The sequence below is a fragment of the Oncorhynchus masou genome, chromosome 31, assembly GCF_036934945.1.
Source record: "Oncorhynchus masou masou isolate Uvic2021 chromosome 31, UVic_Omas_1.1, whole genome shotgun sequence".
Taxonomy (NCBI): domain Eukaryota; kingdom Metazoa; phylum Chordata; class Actinopteri; order Salmoniformes; family Salmonidae; genus Oncorhynchus; species Oncorhynchus masou.
In genome coordinates, this window is record NC_088242.1 from 78,395,240 (window position 1) to 78,413,828 (window position 18,589).

Below are 18,589 nucleotides of genomic sequence, written 5' to 3' on the forward strand. Positions count from 1 at the left end.
ACGTCTATTTTTACTGCTCTAATTACGTTGGTAACCAGTTTATAATAGCAATAAAGCACCCTGGGGGTTTGTGATATGGCCAGTGTACCACGGCACTCCGCGTTGTGCCTTCGAACAGCCCTTAGCCATGGTATATTGGTCACATACCACATCCCCTCAGGCTTTATTGCTTAAAATAGACCAATAAGATTATCAAACTTTCTTGCCACTCTCATAGCCCAGCAAAATTCTTGCTTGAAAATTCTCTTTGCTAAGAAGCTATTTTGTTTTTTATGGCCAATTCAATTGAAAACAATCACAATAAGTTCCTTCATTGTTACCCAGAAATTATTTTATAGAATATTAGTCATTAATTAAGGTCACACTGCATTGTGTGTGTCAGCTTTAAAGACTTTGCGGACAATAAATGCTACATTTGAGCCCATGGGGCTTTGAACTCAATGTTCATATTCTCCATATAAAAATGTACAGGGTAAAAAAGAAGGAGGGACATAAAACAAATGCATCAGAATGTACACAGCCATTTTTATTATTTACTTGTAGTACCTTCATCAAATCAACTGCATATAAGAATGTTGACAGGTAGCTGATAACATCCACATACAAAAAGAGAATGACAGATTGACAGCAAATACATCAAGGGGGGAGGGGTGGGGAGAATAGGTTAACATCAGAGTCTACAGACAGCAGCAAAATTCATCATGTCCCTTTAGGGTCCTACTAGGATTTATCATCAGATGAGGCACTAACATTATGCCGAACATCTCCTTCAGACGTACATCATTCTATACTCTCAATTGCCTTGCCTGGGTAGCTGCCATTTTTGTGGTCTGGCCCCTTCCGGGTTATGCACAACACAGCACTACATTTTGAATGAAGGAACTCATTAATGGTCAGTATTTCCAATTGCACTGCAATTCTACTTAAATCACTAAATTAATGAGTTTTTAGATTAGGTATTTATATATTTTAGAGGTAGACTATATTATTTCTGAGAGACATATTTCCACACTTTAGAGGGTATGACAGCAATGCTGTAGTACTGAAATAATGCTGTCCAGTAGACATGTCATGCTTTGTAGTGTTTGGCTTATCAGAATTATAACTACACTATTGGCCTAATCATCCATTTAGTGTTAGGGCTCTTCTGCACGAGCTTTGATAGTTATTCAGTAGTGTTTCTAGATTATATGGATGTAGTTAAATTGTCCACTTCAAGCTCAGTTAAATAGTATATAATGCTAATAGGCCACAAGATGGAGCTCTATTTTAAAGAGCTATTCAAAGTGACAAGGCAAAAATATCACCACGTATAAAATAACCTCCCAATGGTAATCATAAGAATCCATAAAGATATATATATAAAGAGAGAGAGAGAGGGATAGATATATATAAAGATATAGCATAGCATTATATAATAGTGTGTTACAGACTGCTCTCCCTTATGTTCCCACTGCTGGCCTGAGTGTTGGGCTGTGCTCCAGCATGATTCAGGGCTCGGTGAGTCCAGGCATGCAGGTCCAGGAGAACCTGGTTCAGCTTCTCCATCCAGTCCTCTCGATCCTCCCGCGTATCTGCTGAGAACCAGCACCTGAAGAACAGAGAGATCATGGAACAGAGATTGGATTCAACACTTAATGGGAATAACGAAATGTCATGCTAGATCTATGAAGATACACCACCGTCTATGACATACACAGATATGCTTACTTTAGCAGGATCCGTCATTCACAAAACATTCATATTGAAGACATCCATGACCACTTGTTGTCAAGGAATGGTAATTTGCTTGTATCATGTGAGTAGTTGTCTAGCATGAACTGTAAAGTAACAACTATTAAATATAATCTTACTTGGCCAGAGCGAGCTGGTCATTCTGTTGTGCAGTCTGGATGCCACTGACCAGTTCAAAAGTATAAGGGCGAGCACAGGAGTCCCTCTTCACTGGCTTCACACTTTGACTAGAGGAACTAAACAAAGAGATACTGCCTTCTGCTACCTGCAAGCACAACAGACAGTACAGTAGAGGGAATAACAGAATGTTTTTAAGAGTTCAATGACCATAAGAACTATCAAGTCAAGGTGTAACTTGGTCTACGAGAAATAAAACCGAGAGCTCCAGTCTATAGTCGTCTGTCACTTCAATGCCCACCTTGCTGCCCTGGTCATTGGGGTGGTTCCAATAGGACATGTGGTTTCCCTCCAGGACAAAGAAGCGGCGATGCCAAGCTCCAAATCCATTCACCACCTCAAACATTGTCTGAATGGAAGGAGAAGGGAGAAAGAAGGGGTGGGTGGAAGATGAAATACAGTAAAGAAAGTATAGAGGACAGAAGCAGGAAAATATTCACAGGAGAGATCCCAATGATTTGGGTTTAAACAAAACAGTAACTCACAAGGAAGCCCTGGTGTTGGACGTTAGAGTGGCTCTCGCTGTCTAGTCGCAGGTAGATGTTTCCCTCTAGTGGAGATAGGAAGGGCACCTGTGCAGAGAGGAGGGGGAACTAGCAGGACATGGATGCCAGGGTTGTGCTGCTTGTAATAGTGCATCTAGCTACGGAGGTAAACAAAACATGCAGTGGAAAGCAATATGCAATGATTGTATTTTGCTCTAAGTCATAGGAACATACATTTATTTCTACACACATTTTCATCTACCTATAGAGTACACCATCACTGATATTGAAGCCAGTGTAGCTAAGACTAATTATTGGTTGTTGATACCAGTGTTGCTGGCCACACACTCAGAGGCATGAAAGGGGTCAAACGGAGAAGCAAAGAGAAAAAGTAAGAGCAAAACCTTTTCCTGAAACTCATCTCCCAGGAGTCTCCTGATTTTGCCATCAAACTGTATCTGTGCACAAGTGGAGACACAGCACAGGGGGTGGTAAAGGTTACGTCACTAGTGATCCCCACCCAGACACGGGAAAACTTTAAACCAAAAACAAACTAAAGTCATGTGAGGAAATGACAACCATTCCAATCTGTATATCGCAACTGACAGAATTACAACGGGTGGAAAAATCTGAAATGTGACATGACATAATAGATTCAATCAGATGGTAACCCACATCCTCAAGTGACCGTGAGTGAAACAAGCTAGCAATCAGGTGGTTCAAAATCAAAAAGGACAAGATAAATCCACAAATGCAGTGACAAAAACATCAATCGCCACATCTTCCCATAATGCAGTAAAAACATCTGATACCAATCATCCAGGCTGGAGCACTGCAGCAGGTGACTGTGACATGCTGCCAGGTGGTGAGTCTACCTTGTCCAGGGGGAACTTGCTATGGCCCAGGGAGGCCAGGGAGATCTTGTGAGAACCAACCAGAGAGAAGTGGCTGGTGCGGCGGGTGTTCATGGCTGGCATGGTAGAAGCTGTGGGCGGTTGATTTGATCTAAATCAAAAACTGCCACCACTCAGGATGAATGTTTTCTTCAGATTATATGCAACCGGGACAATAATACTTACATGTCACACGGTGGTTGGATCTCTGTTGAAAAGCAACAAGAAAACGTTTTCAGATGAGAAATGTGTAACAAGTAAGGAAAAAGGGGCGGCAGGGTAGCCTAGTGGTTAGAGCGTTGGGCTAGTAACCGGAAGGTTGCGAGTTCAAACCCCCGAGCTGACAAGGTACAAATCTGTCGTTCTGCCCCTGAACAGGCAGTTTACCCACTGTTCCCAGGCCGTCATTGAAAATAAGAATTTGTTCTTAACTGACTTGCCTGGTTAAATAAAGGTAAAATTAAATCTATTCCAAATTAAATGCATGTGTGCCTTTCTGCACTCTTACCGATCAAATATGTATTCTCTGACATCCCAGATCTATACAGTGTCCTAACATATATAGCATTTCATTGAAAAGGGTCATGCAGATACATACACAGTGAGTGGGACATTTCAAGTATTAGGCAGATAAGAAAGCTGATCACCTTTATGGTGCTTAGAAGCTTCCTTGGGGTGATCTTAAAGAAGAACAAGTTGTAAGATCAGAAATTAGCTTCGTGCAGAACACTCGCATGTATACTTCATTGTAATCTATAGAACATTGGACAGCATTTCTTAAATCAGAAGATTAGCTCACTCACCTTTGACCTGGAAGAGCTGCGGAGATCCACATTACAGGTGTTGCCTGAGGTGTGGGACTGAGTAATAGAAGAAAGTTTGGAAATAATACATACAACCTATTAACACCTTTCTCAACATTGACCCTCTATTGTAAAGATTTACTAATACACCCGTTTTAAGTGACACATTCAGTAATACGTTCCATCTCACCAGGCTGTAGACCTCAACATCAATCTCAAAGTTGGAGTGAATGTCCTGCCTGAAGGGACACAGTACAGAATCAGAAAGACTTGGACAGACGAGGGGTGAAAGCCATTCAGCCATTCAGCAGTAATACAGTAGACATTACATAAGCATCTCCTTCAAGGCACGGACAGACCAGTAGGATTGCCGGCCGAGAGTACTTGGCACCTCTGAACAGAGCCGGCCGTAATTTGCAAACTGATTCTATATGTAGAAATACGGCCAAAATGATGGCCGTCAGTCGTCCACCGGCGAGTGGTCTCTATAACACGCACACCGACAGCAAGCAAACGGCGAACAAACAGCCCCCTACTGTATAGACCGACAATCGAGTTGTCACCTTTACTCCACATACTCCATATGTGGAACCAGTGGCGGGACTCACAGGGTGATGGAGGTGGGGAAGGAGATGGTGTCTCCATTCTGGGCATCCGCTGCAGTGGCCAATGGGGTCGCAACAATGTTGCAGGGTCCATAGCGAATCAGGACAAAGAAATAGTGAGTTGGGCGACCTTTAGGGAGGAGAGAAATATTCAGGAGACTTGTTCATTAATAATCTGGTATGGTGTCTTGAGCTGACCATGAATTGGACTACACTGTTTTGTGCATTTAACCTATGAAGAGGCAAACAACTAACCTCTGCAGCTGGCAGATTCAAAATAAACTTTACATTATAAAGGTGACAACATGCATAGCCTATCGGATGGTAGGTACCTGTTTGTGTGCGGGCTGAGCAGACAAACTCCACCTTGAGAGGGAGCTGGACACTGTTGATGCTGACGGTGCCCCTGCAGGGGTGCTGGGACATGCTGGTGTCCTCCTCACCATCACCGCCCTCTAACTCCCCTGAGACCCCCCTCTCCCTCAGCCTGGTCACCTCAGCCAGCAGGCCCGCCAGCTTCTCACCTGACACACAGAGAGAGAGAGAGGGGACAGTCAGATGACAATACAATGGAGACTAATCAAGAGGTTCATCATTCACTCCAGAATAGAAGGATTTGGGAGGGAAAGGAGAGGAATAACCATAGGACAGAGATGAGTTTGTGTAGAAACTAACTGAGCAGATGGAAAAACTGGAATCATGGCGCTAGAAGGTGGATATGACCAGCGGCAACTCACAGGAGACGAGCAGTAGTTTCTCAGCCTCGGCCTCCTCCAGGGAACCTCTGCCGTGGTCCTCGTCAGTGCAGCAGCTCAGGGCCTGCAACGTCTGATTGATGACCGTCTGCAGCTTGGCAGCCTCCTCATTCAGAACCTGACCAATCACAGCAGGACAGGATATTCACTCCTCCCAGCCATAATCATTTAAATAATATTTCTTTACAGTGTCAGAGGCATAGTTATGTTATCCATGTGGTAATTTGTCAATGCCTTCACATAAAGGAACGTTTTGGATGAAATGCTACAGTGGTAGTCACACTCCATGACACAGAAGACACACTAGACTCAACCGCTCCAAGTTGTACTACAGACCATGATCCTGTCCTTCGTGTTGACAGTTTGCTGGGGGTGGGACTTCTCAGCGGCATGCCTCTGCAACCCTGGGGTTACACTCTGAATAGCTGGCTTGGTGCTCTGCCTCTGGGTACGGTAAGCATCGATGCTGTTAATCAATCAATGACAAAACACATTGGAGTCATCAGTCACAGGTAGAAATCACAAGCCAATAATATTTTTGTTGTACTTTTTACCTACATTTCTTGATAGTCAATTGGTAGTTACAGTCTTGTCACATCACTGCAATTCCCGTATGGACTCAGGAGAGGCGAAGGTCGAGACCCGCGCGTCCTCCGAAACACGACCCCGCCAAGCCGCACTGCTTCTTGACACACTGCTCACTTAACCCGGAAGCCAGCTGCACAATGCGTTGGAGGAAACACTGTCCAACTGGTGACCATGTCAGCGTGCATGCGCCCGGCTCACCACAGGAGTCGCTAGAGCGCAATGGGACAAGGACTTTCCAACCGGCCAAACCCTCCCCTAACCGGACAACGCCAGGCCAATTGTTCACTACCTCATGGGTCTCCCTGTCACAGCCCGCTGTAACACAGCCCGTGACTGAACCCAAATCTGTAGTGACTTAGACCACTGTTCTACTCGGGTGACTGCCAATCATATCTTTTGAAAGATTTTCATAGTAAATATGTTTTTCCAATTTCACTCATGTTAGCTGATCATACCCCCTCCCACAGTTTTGTTTTTTTACACCCTAATAACAGACTCACCATCAAGCTTTGATTATTTGAATCAGCTGTGTAGTGCTAAGGCAAAAGCCAAAATGTGCACCCTGGGGGGGCAGGACAGAGTTTGGGAAACCCTGGTGTAGAGGACATGATGGCTCACCTGTAGAGAGGGGCACTGTCGGCAGGGGGAGTGGTCAGCTCTTCAGGAGTCAGAGGTAGGGATGGTGGGGTGGCTGGCTGACTAGCTGCAAGTCTCTGCAGGGATATTAAAACACTTAGATGTCAATTTGGAAGTGTAAACACTCCAAGCTTTAAAACTGCAGGGCAACACTTTCAGAATCACATTGAACAAGGTGACCCTGGCACCCTTTGTCTGTCTGCAGAGCCTTACCATTGGAGTGACCACAGCTTCCACAGACCTGCTGAGAGGAGAGAGGATGCAGCTGGGTGGGAGGGTCAGCAGCTCATCTACACTGGAGTCCAGTTCCCTGATCTCTTCCAGGTCTTCACCCTCCTCAGCTTTCTCCTTGTCCAACTCTGTTTTCTCCTTTCTGCGCATCACTGTGGCTATGCCACCGTCGTAATCCTCAGTGCCTTCCTTCTCCCTTCCCTGGGCAGAAGCCTCCAGCATATCCTTAAACATCAGGTCAATCATCTCAGCAGTGCTGGTTTCATCTTGAGAGCTCAGCTCAGCCTCTGTGGATATATCCCCATACGCAGTAAGTTAACATTCAAACAAACTATTGCTGTAGTATGTCTGGGACCTGGTTTTCCAACTTGTAACAAATATTTCAAATGGCTCATCATTTGGTTGTTCAGTGTAAAACAAAAATTGATAGGGGTGTGAGGTGGTGGCAGTGACCCATTGAACAGATTGTTTAGAATGGAGTGCACTGCAGACAGTAAAATATGACCAGTATCTTTATAACCCAGGTGTGTAAGCGACTGCATGTACAGTGCCTTCGGACAGTATTCACACCCCTAGACTTTTTCCAATTTTGTTGTTACAGGCAGACTGAATTTAAAATGGATTCAATTTAGACTGCGCATCACTGGCCTACTCACAATACCCCTTAATCTCAAAGTGGAATTATGATTTTAACATGATTACAAATTATTAACCAATTTAAAGCTCAAATGTCTTGAGTCAATAGGTATTCAACCCCTTTTATGGCCAGCCTAAAAATGTGCTTAACAAGTTTGCGATAGTGTTTAACATTTTTGAATGACTACCTCATCTCTGCACCCCACACATACAGATAATTGTAAGGTCCCTCAGTCAAGAAATTAATTTCAATCACAGATTCAACCAAAGACCTGGGAGGTTTTCCAATGCCTCGCAAAGAGCACCTATTGATAGATGGGCAACATTTTTAAAAGCAGACATTGAATATCCCTTTGAGCATGGTGAAGTTACTAATTACACTTTGGATGGTGTATCAATACACACAGGCGTCCTTCCTAACTCAGTTGCTGGAGAGGAAGGAAACTGCTCAGATTTCACCTTGAGACCAATGGTGACTAAAACAGTTAGAGTTTAATGGCTGTGATAGGAAAAAACTGAGGATGAATCAACAACATTGTAGTTACTCCACAATGCTAACCTAATTGATAGTGAAAAGGAAGCATGTACAGAATACAAATATTCCAAAACATGCACCCTGTTTGCAACAAGGCACTAAAGTGATAGTGCACAAAATGTGGCAAAACAATTAACTTTGTCCTGAATACAACGTGTTTTGTTTGAGGCAAATCCAATACAAGCCATTACGGAGTACCACACACACACACACGGTGCATCATGTTATTGATATGCTTGTAATCGGTTTGGACTGGGGAGTTTTTCAGGATAAAAAAAGAAACAGAATCGAATGGCAAAATCATAGACGAAAACCAGGTCCAGTCTGCTTTCCAACAGACACTGGGAGATTAATTCAGCTTTCAGCAGGACAATAACCTAACACCCAAATCTACACTGGATTTGCTTACTACTAAGACAATGAATGTTCCTGAGTGGCTGAGTTAGTTTGGACTTAAATCTGTTTAAAAATCTATGGCAAGACCTGAAAATGATTGATTAAGAACCAATTTGACAGAGCATGAAGAATTTTGAATACAATAATGTTACACAATCCAGGTGTGGAAAGCTCTTAGACCTTCCCAGAAACACTCAAATCAAATTTTATTTGTCACATACACATGGTTAGCAGATGTTAATGCGAGTGTAGCGAAATGCTTGTGCTTCTAGTTCCGACAATGCAGTAATAACCAACAAGTAATCTAACTAACAATTCCTAATCTACTGTCTTATACACAGTGTAAGGGGATAAAGAATATGTACATAAGGATATATGAATGAGTGATGGTACAGAGCAGCATAGGCAAGATACAGTAGATGGTATCGAGTACAGTATATACATGTGAGATGAGTATGTAAACAAAGTGGCATAGTTAAAGTGGCTAGTGATACATGTATTACATAAGGATGCAGTCGATGATATAGAGTACAGTATATAGGTATGCATATGAGATGAATAATGTAGGGTAAGTAACATTATATAAGGTAGCATTGTTTAAAGTGGCTAGTGATATATTTACAACATTTCCCATCAATTCCCATTATTAAAGTGGCTGGAGTTGAGTCAGTGTCAGTGTGTAGGCAGCAGCCACTCAATGTTAGTGGTAATCGCTGCCAAATGTGCTTCTACAAAGTATTGAGTCAGGGGCGTGAATACTTATGTAAATATATTCTGTATTTAATTTTCAATAATGTGCAAAAATGACTAAACATATTTTCACTTTGTCATTATGGAGTAGTGTGTGTGTAGATGGGTTCGAGAAATAAATAAATATTTAATCCATTTTGAATTCAGGCTGTAATAACAATGTGGAATAAGTCCGGGGGTATGAATACTTTCTAAAATCACTGTAAGAAACCCAAATTGTTTATTTATCACCTCACCAACTTGTGCCAACAGCCCTAAACCACATTGTCTCACCTGACATACCCTCTCTTCTCCAGCTAGATGAGGAGTCCAGCTCACACAGGGCCTAGTCATTGATCATTTCTGGCTCCAGGGTAAAGGTGACTTTCTTTAGCTCTTTTGCCTCTGACTGCAGTTCACAAGCCTGATCCTGATCTGAATGCAGCTCAGAGTCTTCCTGTTCCCTGTCTGATGAGTTTGTGGTCAACCCCTGCTTATGACCCAAAACAGAACCCCCCTCCCCTGGTCTTCACCTTCAGCAGATGCCACACCCTGGACCTAATCTACAAGACTTTCTGGCTTCCCTTGTTCTTCAACTCCTGAAGATTTCATCTCTTCTTGCTCCTGACATAATGGAAACCCAACCTTCTCTAGTGGGGACCCCACTTCCATCTGCTCCTCACCTACAAAGTACCCCATCTCTTCAACTACAGAATACCTAATTTCCTTCTTCTCCTCCTCTAGTGGGGACCTCATCTTCCCCTTCTCTTCCTCTATCATGGACCCTACCCCCCCCCCCCCGACTCCATTGACACTTGCTTATCATCTAAAAGGGAATGGGACTCATCATCCAACTGTTCACCTATATAGAAGTGCACACCCCTCTGCTTCTCACTAAGGACTGAACCTCTTTCCTCCTGCTTGTTACGAGCAGAAGACTCTGCCTTGTCCTGCTCTTTCACTACAGGACCCTCTGCTGCCTCATGTCGTTTATCTGGCAGAGCATTTCCCTGACAAATGTCCAGAGTGCACTCTGCCTCCTCTGTCATGCGTCTCCTCAACCTCTTGTGGTGGGACATTCATGTTGTAAACTGAGGCTCTCATCTCACATCTTTATTCTACATTGACATTTGCACAAAACTCTGATTAACAGGAACAGTTAGATTTTTCTCAATATATACCGTTAAAGTGTCTATCTCCAAGCTCTTCATCTGTAATAGTGACTTCTCCTCTTGTAGTGTCTTACCAATGTCTTGGATTGGAGGCTCCACTCCATGGATCTTAGCAGTGACAGAATTCTCGGTAAAGCTGCCATCCTTCACCCAGAGAGGCTCATCACCAGTCACATTGAGGTCTGCCTGCTGGACAAAACATTTTTTTTATTTTTTATAGCTCAGGCCAAAATACAAGCAAGCACCTTTGTTCCTCTCATGCACACATCTATGAAGCCTTTTGTAATACACATATTACAAAAGGTACCACTATGTGAAGGACCAGGTGAACCCTTAAACCCAATTACCATTCACATGACTTTGAAGAGGACAATGATTGTCAGTGACACCTGTGACATTGAGACACCCCGGTTTCTCCACAGAACCAGTTACACCGAGTCTAATGTCCATATATGTAAACTCACATTCCATGGTTGGAACGGTGGCCACTGCAGTCTCCTGCTATCGCCAACCATCATCCGAGGGGAGGATGAGGAGACAGGTGGGGTCGCCCTCTAATGATCTCACAACAAATACCATTGTTCTATCAGGAACCGAGTACTTGAGCTCAACCAAAGAGCCACAAACATAACCCTTAAGAACAATATGCCATTACCAGACAAGGGGAGGGTAACACCAAACTTACCTCAGTCAGTGAGGAATCAGAGAATCTTTGATTTAGAAAGACATTCTTTGCAATTGGCTGGGCCCTTAAGAGTCGCAGCTCCTCCTCCCTTTCCTGATTGGTCAGACAAATAGAAGCCTTTAGACAGACACTTCCCAGGAATCTTAACAATTGTGTAATATCAACATTTCAACAACCTCTAGATAAGCTCCTGCTGTTCTCAAGAGAGTTGGTGAGCACACAAACCACATCGAAAATCTTACTTCACTACCTGGCGTATGCGGCACAGACCTGACGTATGCGGCACAGACCTGGCGTATGCGGCACAGATCTGGCGTATGCGGCACAGACCTGGCGTATGCGGCACAGACCTGGCGTATGCGGCACAGACCTGGCGTATGCGGCACAGACCTGGCGTATGCGGCACAGATCTGGCGTATGCGGCACAGACCTGGCGTATGCGGCACAGACCTGGCGTATGCGGCACAGACCTGGCGTATGCAGGAGACTTTCTTGGAGCTGGGTGTTTCACTGTCCTCAAGTTTAAGCTGTAAGTTGGTAACGGCGTTGGAGAGGGTACGGGGGCACCAGTTTCCTGGCAGAGGGCTGGCCAGACAGGTGGTGGGGGCGTTAAACCGCTCCACCCGTGAGCTGAATTCTGCCTCACCTGAAAAACAGACCAGATGCTCCTATCATACAACAACCTCAGAGCAGACAAGTGTTCTCCCTCACATTCAATGACTGATAATGATGCATTCTTTACATTGGCAAGTGAGTGTTGCACACTGTAAAGAAGCATTAAAGGTGAATGTGTAAGATTACTCACCAATAAGAATGTGCTCTTTGAACCCTTCCTGGATTATAATGGATGGTCTCGGAGCCAGTAGAGGGCCTCCTACAAACAAAACAACCACCATTAGTCACTGTTTCTCAATGACAACAGATCTAAGTATTGCAAGTAGGTTATTTTAGGAGGGAGAGTTATTAAATCAAACCTGGTCACATGCTCCAAATACAACAGGTGTAGACTTTACCGTGAAATGCTTACTTAACGAGCCCTTTCCCAACAAGGCAGAGTTAAATAGTACAAAAAAATGTTCTAAATAGAAAAGAGTAACAATGAATATCAATAAAGAGGCTATAATACAAGGATAGCCCTAGTATCATGATGACTCGCAGTTCCATTACATAAGTCATTGGAAGAAGGCATTTTCTGTACAGGGAGGTTTTATAAGACTCAACGCTTGGTCTGAACATTAACATGGATTGCTGGCGGTATGGTTTTTGAAGCACAAGGACCTTTTCTTTCATATCTGCGAGAAATAATCTTCAAAGAATAAAAGGTTAAATTGATACACCTTTATAGGGTCAGGTTTCCCACACAGCCATATTTTTCATGTTACAGTGCTTGTTTACAGGAAAACAGAGTGGACTACCTGTGCAAATTAGCTATGTGCATCTCCGAAAACCTGTGTGTAAATCTGGAAGTCAGACGACACAAACATGTTGTCACTGAAAAATAATGCAACTATTAAAACACTGTACAGTAACTATGTACTTTGCATTTGTGAAATTTTGAAGTGATATTAAAATAGAGGGATTTATGTTTTCAGAACCATACCACATTTGAGAATTGATTCACGTTTAGATGGATTGTTTGGCCATTTGGGCTGCCAGAGCCAGTTCGCCTTTAAAAAGAACATGTAAGGTCCATGAGCTATAAGGAGTAAGGCTCCTTTAATCCATTATTGGGCTATATAAAAATCCCTTTTTCAGGACCCTGTCTTTCAAAGATAATTCATAAAAATCCAAATGACTTCACAGATCTTCATTGTAAAGGGTTTGAACACGGTTTGCCATGCTTGTTCAATGAACCATAAACAATTAATGAACATGCACTTGTGGAACGGTTGTTAAGACACTAACAGCTTACAAGCGGTAGGCAATTAAGGACACAGTTATGAAAACTTAGGACACTAAAGAGGCCTTTCTACGGACTCTGAAAAACACCAAAGAATAGATGCCCAGGGTCCCTGCTTATCTGCGCGAACATGCCTTAGGCACGCTGCAAGGAGGCATGAGGACTGCAGATGTGGCCAGGGCAATAAATTGCAATGTTTGTACTGTGAGATGCCTAAGACAGCGCTACAGGGAGACAGGATGGGCAGCTGATCGTCCTCGCAGTGGCAGACCACGTGTAACAACACCTGCACAGGATTGGTACATCCGAACATCACACCTGCGGGACAGGTACAGGATGGCAACAACAACAGCCCGAGTTACACCAGAAACGCACAATCCCTCCATCAGTGCTCAGACTGACCGCAATAGGCTGACAGAGGCAGAACTGAGGGCTTGTAGGCCTGTTGTAAGGCAGGTCCTCAGACATCACCGGCAACAACGTCGCCTATGGGCACGAACCCACCGCCGCTGGACCAGACAGGACTGGCAAAAAGTGCTCTTCACTGACGAGTTGCGATTTTGTCTCACCAGGGGTTTGCGTTTATCGTCGAAGGAATGAGTTACACCTAGGCCTGTACTCTGGAGCGGGATCGATTTGGAGGTGGAGGGTCCGTCATGGTCTGGGGCGGTGTGTCACAGCATCATCGGACTGAGCTTGTCATTGCAGGCAATCTCAACGCTGTGCGTTACAAGGAAGACATCCTCCTCCCTCATGTGGTACCCTTCCTGCAGGCTCATCCTGACATGACCCTCCAGCATGACAATGCCACCAGCCATAATGCTTGTTCTGTGCGTGATTTCCTGCAAGACAGGAATGTCAGTGTTATGCCATGTCCAGCGAAGAGCCCGGATCTCAATCCCATTGAGCACGTCTGGGACATGTTGGATTGGAGGGTGAGGGCTAGGGCCATTCCCCCCCAGAAATGTCCATGAACTTGCAGGTGCCTTGTAGGAAGAGTGGTGTAACATCTCACAGCAAGAACTAGCAAATCTGGTGCAGTCCATAAGGAGATGCACTGCAGTACCTAATGCAGCTGGTGGCCACACCAGATACGGACTGTTACTTTTGATGCTCCCTTTGTTCAGGGACACATTATTCCATTTCTGTTTGTCACATGTCCAGTTTATGTCTCAGTTGTTGAATCTTGTTATGTTCATACAAATGTTTACACATGTTAAGTTTGCTGAAAATAAACACAGTTGACAGTGAAAGGACATTTATTTTTTTGCTGAGTTTACAAGGAGATAATTGAGATAATATGTACATGTCAAATCAAAATCAAATTTTATTTGTCACATACACATGGTTAGCAGATGTTAATGCGAGTGTAGCGAAATGCTTGTGCTTCTAGTTCCGACAATGCAGTAATAACCAACAAGTAATCTAACTAACAATTCCTAAACTACTGTCTTATACACAAGTGTAAGGGGATAAAGAATATGTACATAAAGATATATGAATGAGTGATGGTACAGAGCAGCATAGGCAAGATACAGTATATACATGAAATGAGTATGTAAACAAAGTAGCATAGTTAAAGTGGCTAGTGATACATGTATTACATAAAGATGCAGTAGATGATATAGAGTACAGTATATACATATACATATGAGATGAATAATGTAGGGTATGTAAACATTATATTAGGTAGCATTGTTTAAAGTGGCTAGTGATATATTTTACATCATTTCCCATCAATTCCCATTATTAAAGTGGCTGGAGTTGAGTCAGTGTGTTGGCAGCAGCCACTCAATGTTAGTGGTTGCTGTTTAACAGTCTGATGGCCTTGAGATAGAAGCTGTTTTTCAGTCTCTCGGTCCCAAGTACAGTGCCGTGCGAAAGTATTCGGCCCCCTTGAACTTTGCGACATTTTAGGCTTCAAACATAAAGATATAAAACTGTATTTTTTTGTGAAGAATCAACAACAAGTGGGACACAATCATGAAGTGGAACGACATTTATTGGATATTTCAAACTTTTTTAACAAATCAAAAACTGAAAAATTGGGCGTGCAAAATTATTCAGCCCCCTTAAGTTAATACTTTGTAGCGCCACCTTTTGCTGCGATTACAGCTGTAAGTCGCTTGGGGTATGTCTCTATCAGTTTTGCACATCGAGAGACTGAAATTTTTTCCCATTCCTCCTTGCAAAACAGCTCGAGCTCAGTGAGGTTGGATGGAGAGCATTTGTGAACAGCAGTTTTCAGTTCTTTCCACAGATTCTCGATTGGATTCAGGTCTGGACTTTGACTTGGCCATTCTAACACCTGGATATGTTTATTTTTGAACCATTCCATTGTAGATTTTGCTTTATGTTTTGGATCATTGTCTTGTTGGAAGACAAATCTCCATCCCAGTCTCAGGTCTTTTGCAGACTCCATCAGGTTTTCTTCCAGAATGGTCCTGTATTTGGCTCCATCCATCTTCCCATCAATTTTAACCATCTTCCCTGTCCCTGCTGAAGAAAAGCAGGCCCAAACCATGATGCTGCCACCACCATGTTTGACAGTGGGGATGGTGATGAGCTGTGTTGCTTTAAGCCAAACATAATGTTTTGCATTGTTGCCAAAAAGTTCAATTTTGGTTTCATCTGACCAGAGCACCTTCTTCCACATGTTTGGTGTGTCTCCCAGGTGGCAAACTTTAAACTACACTTTTTATGGATTTCTTTAAGAAATGGCTTTCTTCTTGCCACTCTTCCATAAAGGCCAGATTTGTGCAATACACGACTGATTGTTGTCCTATGGACAGTCTCCCACCTCAGCTGTAGATCTCTGCAGTTCATCCAGAGTGATCATGGGCCTCTTGGCTGCATCTCTGATCAGTCTTCTCCTTGTATGAGCTGAAAGTTTAGAGGGACGGCCAGGTCTTGGTAGATTTGCAGTGGTCTGATACTCCTTCCATTTCAACAGTATCGCTTGCACAGTGCTCCTTGGGATGTTTAAAGCTTGGGAAATCTTTTTGTATCCAAATCCGGCTTTAAACTTCTTTCCAACAGTATCTCGGACCTGCCTGGTGTGTTCCTTGTTCTTCATGATGCTCTCTGCGCTTTTAACGGACCTCTGAGACTATCACAGTGCAGGTGCATTTATACGGAGACTTGATTACACACAGGTGGATTGTATTTTTTATCATTAGTCATTTAGGTCAACATTGGATCATTCAGAGATCCTCACTGAACTTCTGGAGAGAGTTTGCTGCACTGAAAGTAAAGGGCCTGAATAATTTTGCACGCCCAATTTTTCAGTTTTTGATTTGTTAAAAAAGTTTGAAATATCCAATAAATGTCGTTTCACTTCATGATTGTGTCCCACTTGTTGTTGATTCTTCACAAAAAAATACAGTTTTAAATCTTTATGTTTGAAGCCTGAAATGTGGCAAACGGTCGCAAAGTTCAAGGGGGCCGAATACTTTCGCAAGGCACTGTAGGTAGGGGTAAAAGTGACTAGGCAATCAGGATAGATAATATAAATAAAGAGATTAGCAGCAGCATGTCTTATCTTACCCTCATGTCTCTGGGTTAGTTGCTGTACTCTGGAGCGGACAGAGCAGAGAGCGGGGGTGTCTGGCTTCACCTCCAGCTCTGCACAGCAGAGGTGGTCTCTTGATGAAGATATCTTGTTAGGACTGACGTTCTCCTCGCCCAACAACTTCAGGCGACGCCTCTTCTGAACATCATTGACCTCTAAGACAGGATAAGGAAGTTCATTATAACGGGTATGCCCCAAATCTGCACTGTTAGTTAGGTGTTTGTTAATTACACATTGACAACACACTCACCTGACGAGGGGACATTGTCCTCTGTGTCAGACAGAGGACCTTTATGTCTCTTCAAAGCTGTCGACAACCCACTTCGATGTTTCCTATCCATGCTCCTATAAAATAAACACCAAATGAAGTGCAGTGCCCAGCTAGCGATCGATTATGCAAATGAGCTAACTATCTGATTTACCCAGCAGCAGGTTCAGCTACGAGCCTGCTGCGTACTGCTGTTAGCTAACGTATGTGGCTGAAACGACTTGCCGTTAGCTAAAATGTGTAGGATATAACATCCTCTTACCTTAACAGAAATGTCAGTGTGTGGCAAACAAGTCACGACTGGGCATAAATTGCAGTGAAGATTCAAACGACTTTGTTTATTCCACGCCTTTCCTACTTTAAACTTTGAATTTCAGCGGGTTCTCGACGTACGTCTGTTGTGCTTGAAAACATCGCCCTAAGACTACCGTAACGCCAAGCGTTAGTGCGCAAAACTTTTGGTATTGTATTTATGGTAGGTAGACGATTAACTTCCAGAGCGGAAGAGGCAAGGAACTTCAATAACTAACTTTATTAGATCCTTGAAGTCTTCCAAACTCTCGATTTGCCAAATACAACCAAAATCCAATACAAGTCAACAGTAAACATGTTGTCCCCCACGAATGGTGCAGTGCCCCCATTTGGGCCAATTAGTGATAACAATTCAAGCACCAACGGGACAGGGGATATGCTCGTTCAAAGTTTGGAATTTCAGTTGATTACTGTAAGCGCCCCCTTTGGGTTTATCGTCGTGATATCGTCATTTCAACATACTGTACGTATTTTATCAAATGGTAGGCTCCAGTAGCCTACAATGACATATCAACTACTTGATGGCCAACAGATGCAAATGTAGCCTATCATTCTCCACATTTAATGTCATTTTCATTGTCAACTCAAAGTACAAGGAGTTCCATAACTTTAATTTCAAATTGAGCAGCGCTCCAGACCCTAAAACTGAGCATGAGTGAAACCCTTCGCTTAATACTGTTATCCATAAGAAAAGTCAACATTATAATTCAGTTTACTTTAAACCACCTCTGAGCGAACTTATCAAAAGAGCTCTAGTGCGCCTAAAGTCGTCTTCCAATGCTTTGTCGCCGTTATATCAGGTTTAGCACGTGAATATGTTTTGAGCGTCTGCCAAATGACTTAAATGTAAATGGAAAAAGGGTGTCTCCGTAATGACCAATCTAAATAGCCAACCAACAACTGGTAAACAGCACGATATGGGGGCATGCTGTTCTGTCTCCGTGACTCAGCTGCCTCTCAAAGCACACACATCCCTCCACCACTCACTTACTTACTCAGTAACAGCCTGCTCACTGCCTGATAGTCAGCAGCAGCAGATCAACAGTGAAATATATATATATTTTTAAAGATACATGCCAAGGCTGGCGCGGTGCAATTTAAAAGTGGCCCAAATACCCACCACCCGCAACATAGTTTTCAAAGTAGCCCAATTTCGCACGAAAATCGCTCACATGGCAACACTGATCATTAACCATGTTTAAAAAAGGCAATAGCCTAAACATATAGTCCTTCACGACTGATGTAGCGCCTCCATTGGGTCAGTCAGTGTAATTGAGTAAATTATGGATCTCTATGGCAAGACACATCATCTACTCAAGTTTTGTCAAAATCGGGCCAGTGGTGTCTGAGATATTGTGTGTGACAAATGTACATACAATGGATTACAATAGTGTCCCCCTTGGGCATATGAGTGTAATTTTGTAAATGCCGGATCTCTGTGGCAAGATGCATCATTCACATACCTTTTGTCAAAATCA

At 43.3% G+C, this 18,589-nt stretch overlaps 1 protein-coding gene across 5 annotated transcripts; it reads right to left on the reverse strand.

The window, feature by feature from the left end:
• Positions 1-508: 508 nt before the first annotated feature.
• On the reverse strand, positions 509-17,481 carry LOC135524497 (anillin-like). Of its 5 annotated transcripts, none has more exons than XM_064952079.1 (24): positions 17,062-17,480; positions 16,782-16,876; positions 16,507-16,686; positions 11,866-11,934; positions 11,531-11,706; positions 11,061-11,153; positions 10,840-10,929; positions 10,450-10,561; positions 6,890-7,194; positions 6,659-6,753; positions 5,789-5,918; positions 5,435-5,570; positions 5,030-5,221; positions 4,701-4,827; positions 4,283-4,331; positions 4,093-4,149; positions 3,937-3,969; positions 3,476-3,497; positions 3,272-3,381; positions 2,801-2,854; positions 2,397-2,483; positions 2,153-2,260; positions 1,854-1,999; positions 509-1,591 (listed from the first exon to the last, which is right to left on the reverse strand). In XM_064952079.1, the coding sequence occupies exons 2-24, from the start codon at positions 16,870-16,872 to the stop codon at positions 1,426-1,428; spliced, it is 2,628 nt and encodes an 875-aa protein (XP_064808151.1). In that variant the 5' UTR covers positions 16,873-16,876; positions 17,062-17,480; the 3' UTR covers positions 509-1,425. The 5 variants fall into 5 exon arrangements, 4 of the variants coding, with proteins under 4 accessions (XP_064808151.1, XP_064808150.1, XP_064808153.1 ...); XM_064952078.1 differs by having other exon boundaries at positions 10,450-10,564; XM_064952081.1 differs by lacking the exon at positions 10,840-10,929 and having other exon boundaries at positions 17,062-17,479.
• Positions 17,482-18,589: the final 1,108 nt, after the last annotated feature.

What these genes read in the sequence shown, in the direction of transcription:
- LOC135524497 (XM_064952078.1), bottom strand. Translation starts at nt 16,872, where the DNA reads ATGGATAGGAAACATCGAAGTGGGTTGTCGACAGCTTTGAAGAGACAT. An exon ending in GGACAATGTCCCCTCGTCAG is followed by an intron (nt 16,687 to 16,781) that starts GTGAGTGTGTTG and finishes ATCCTGTCTTAG; the next exon opens with AGGTCAATGATGTTCAGAAG. An exon ending in CAAAGAGCACATTCTTATTG is followed by an intron (nt 11,707 to 11,865) that starts GTGAGTAATCTT and finishes TCTGTTTTTCAG; the next exon opens with GTGAGGCAGAATTCAGCTCA.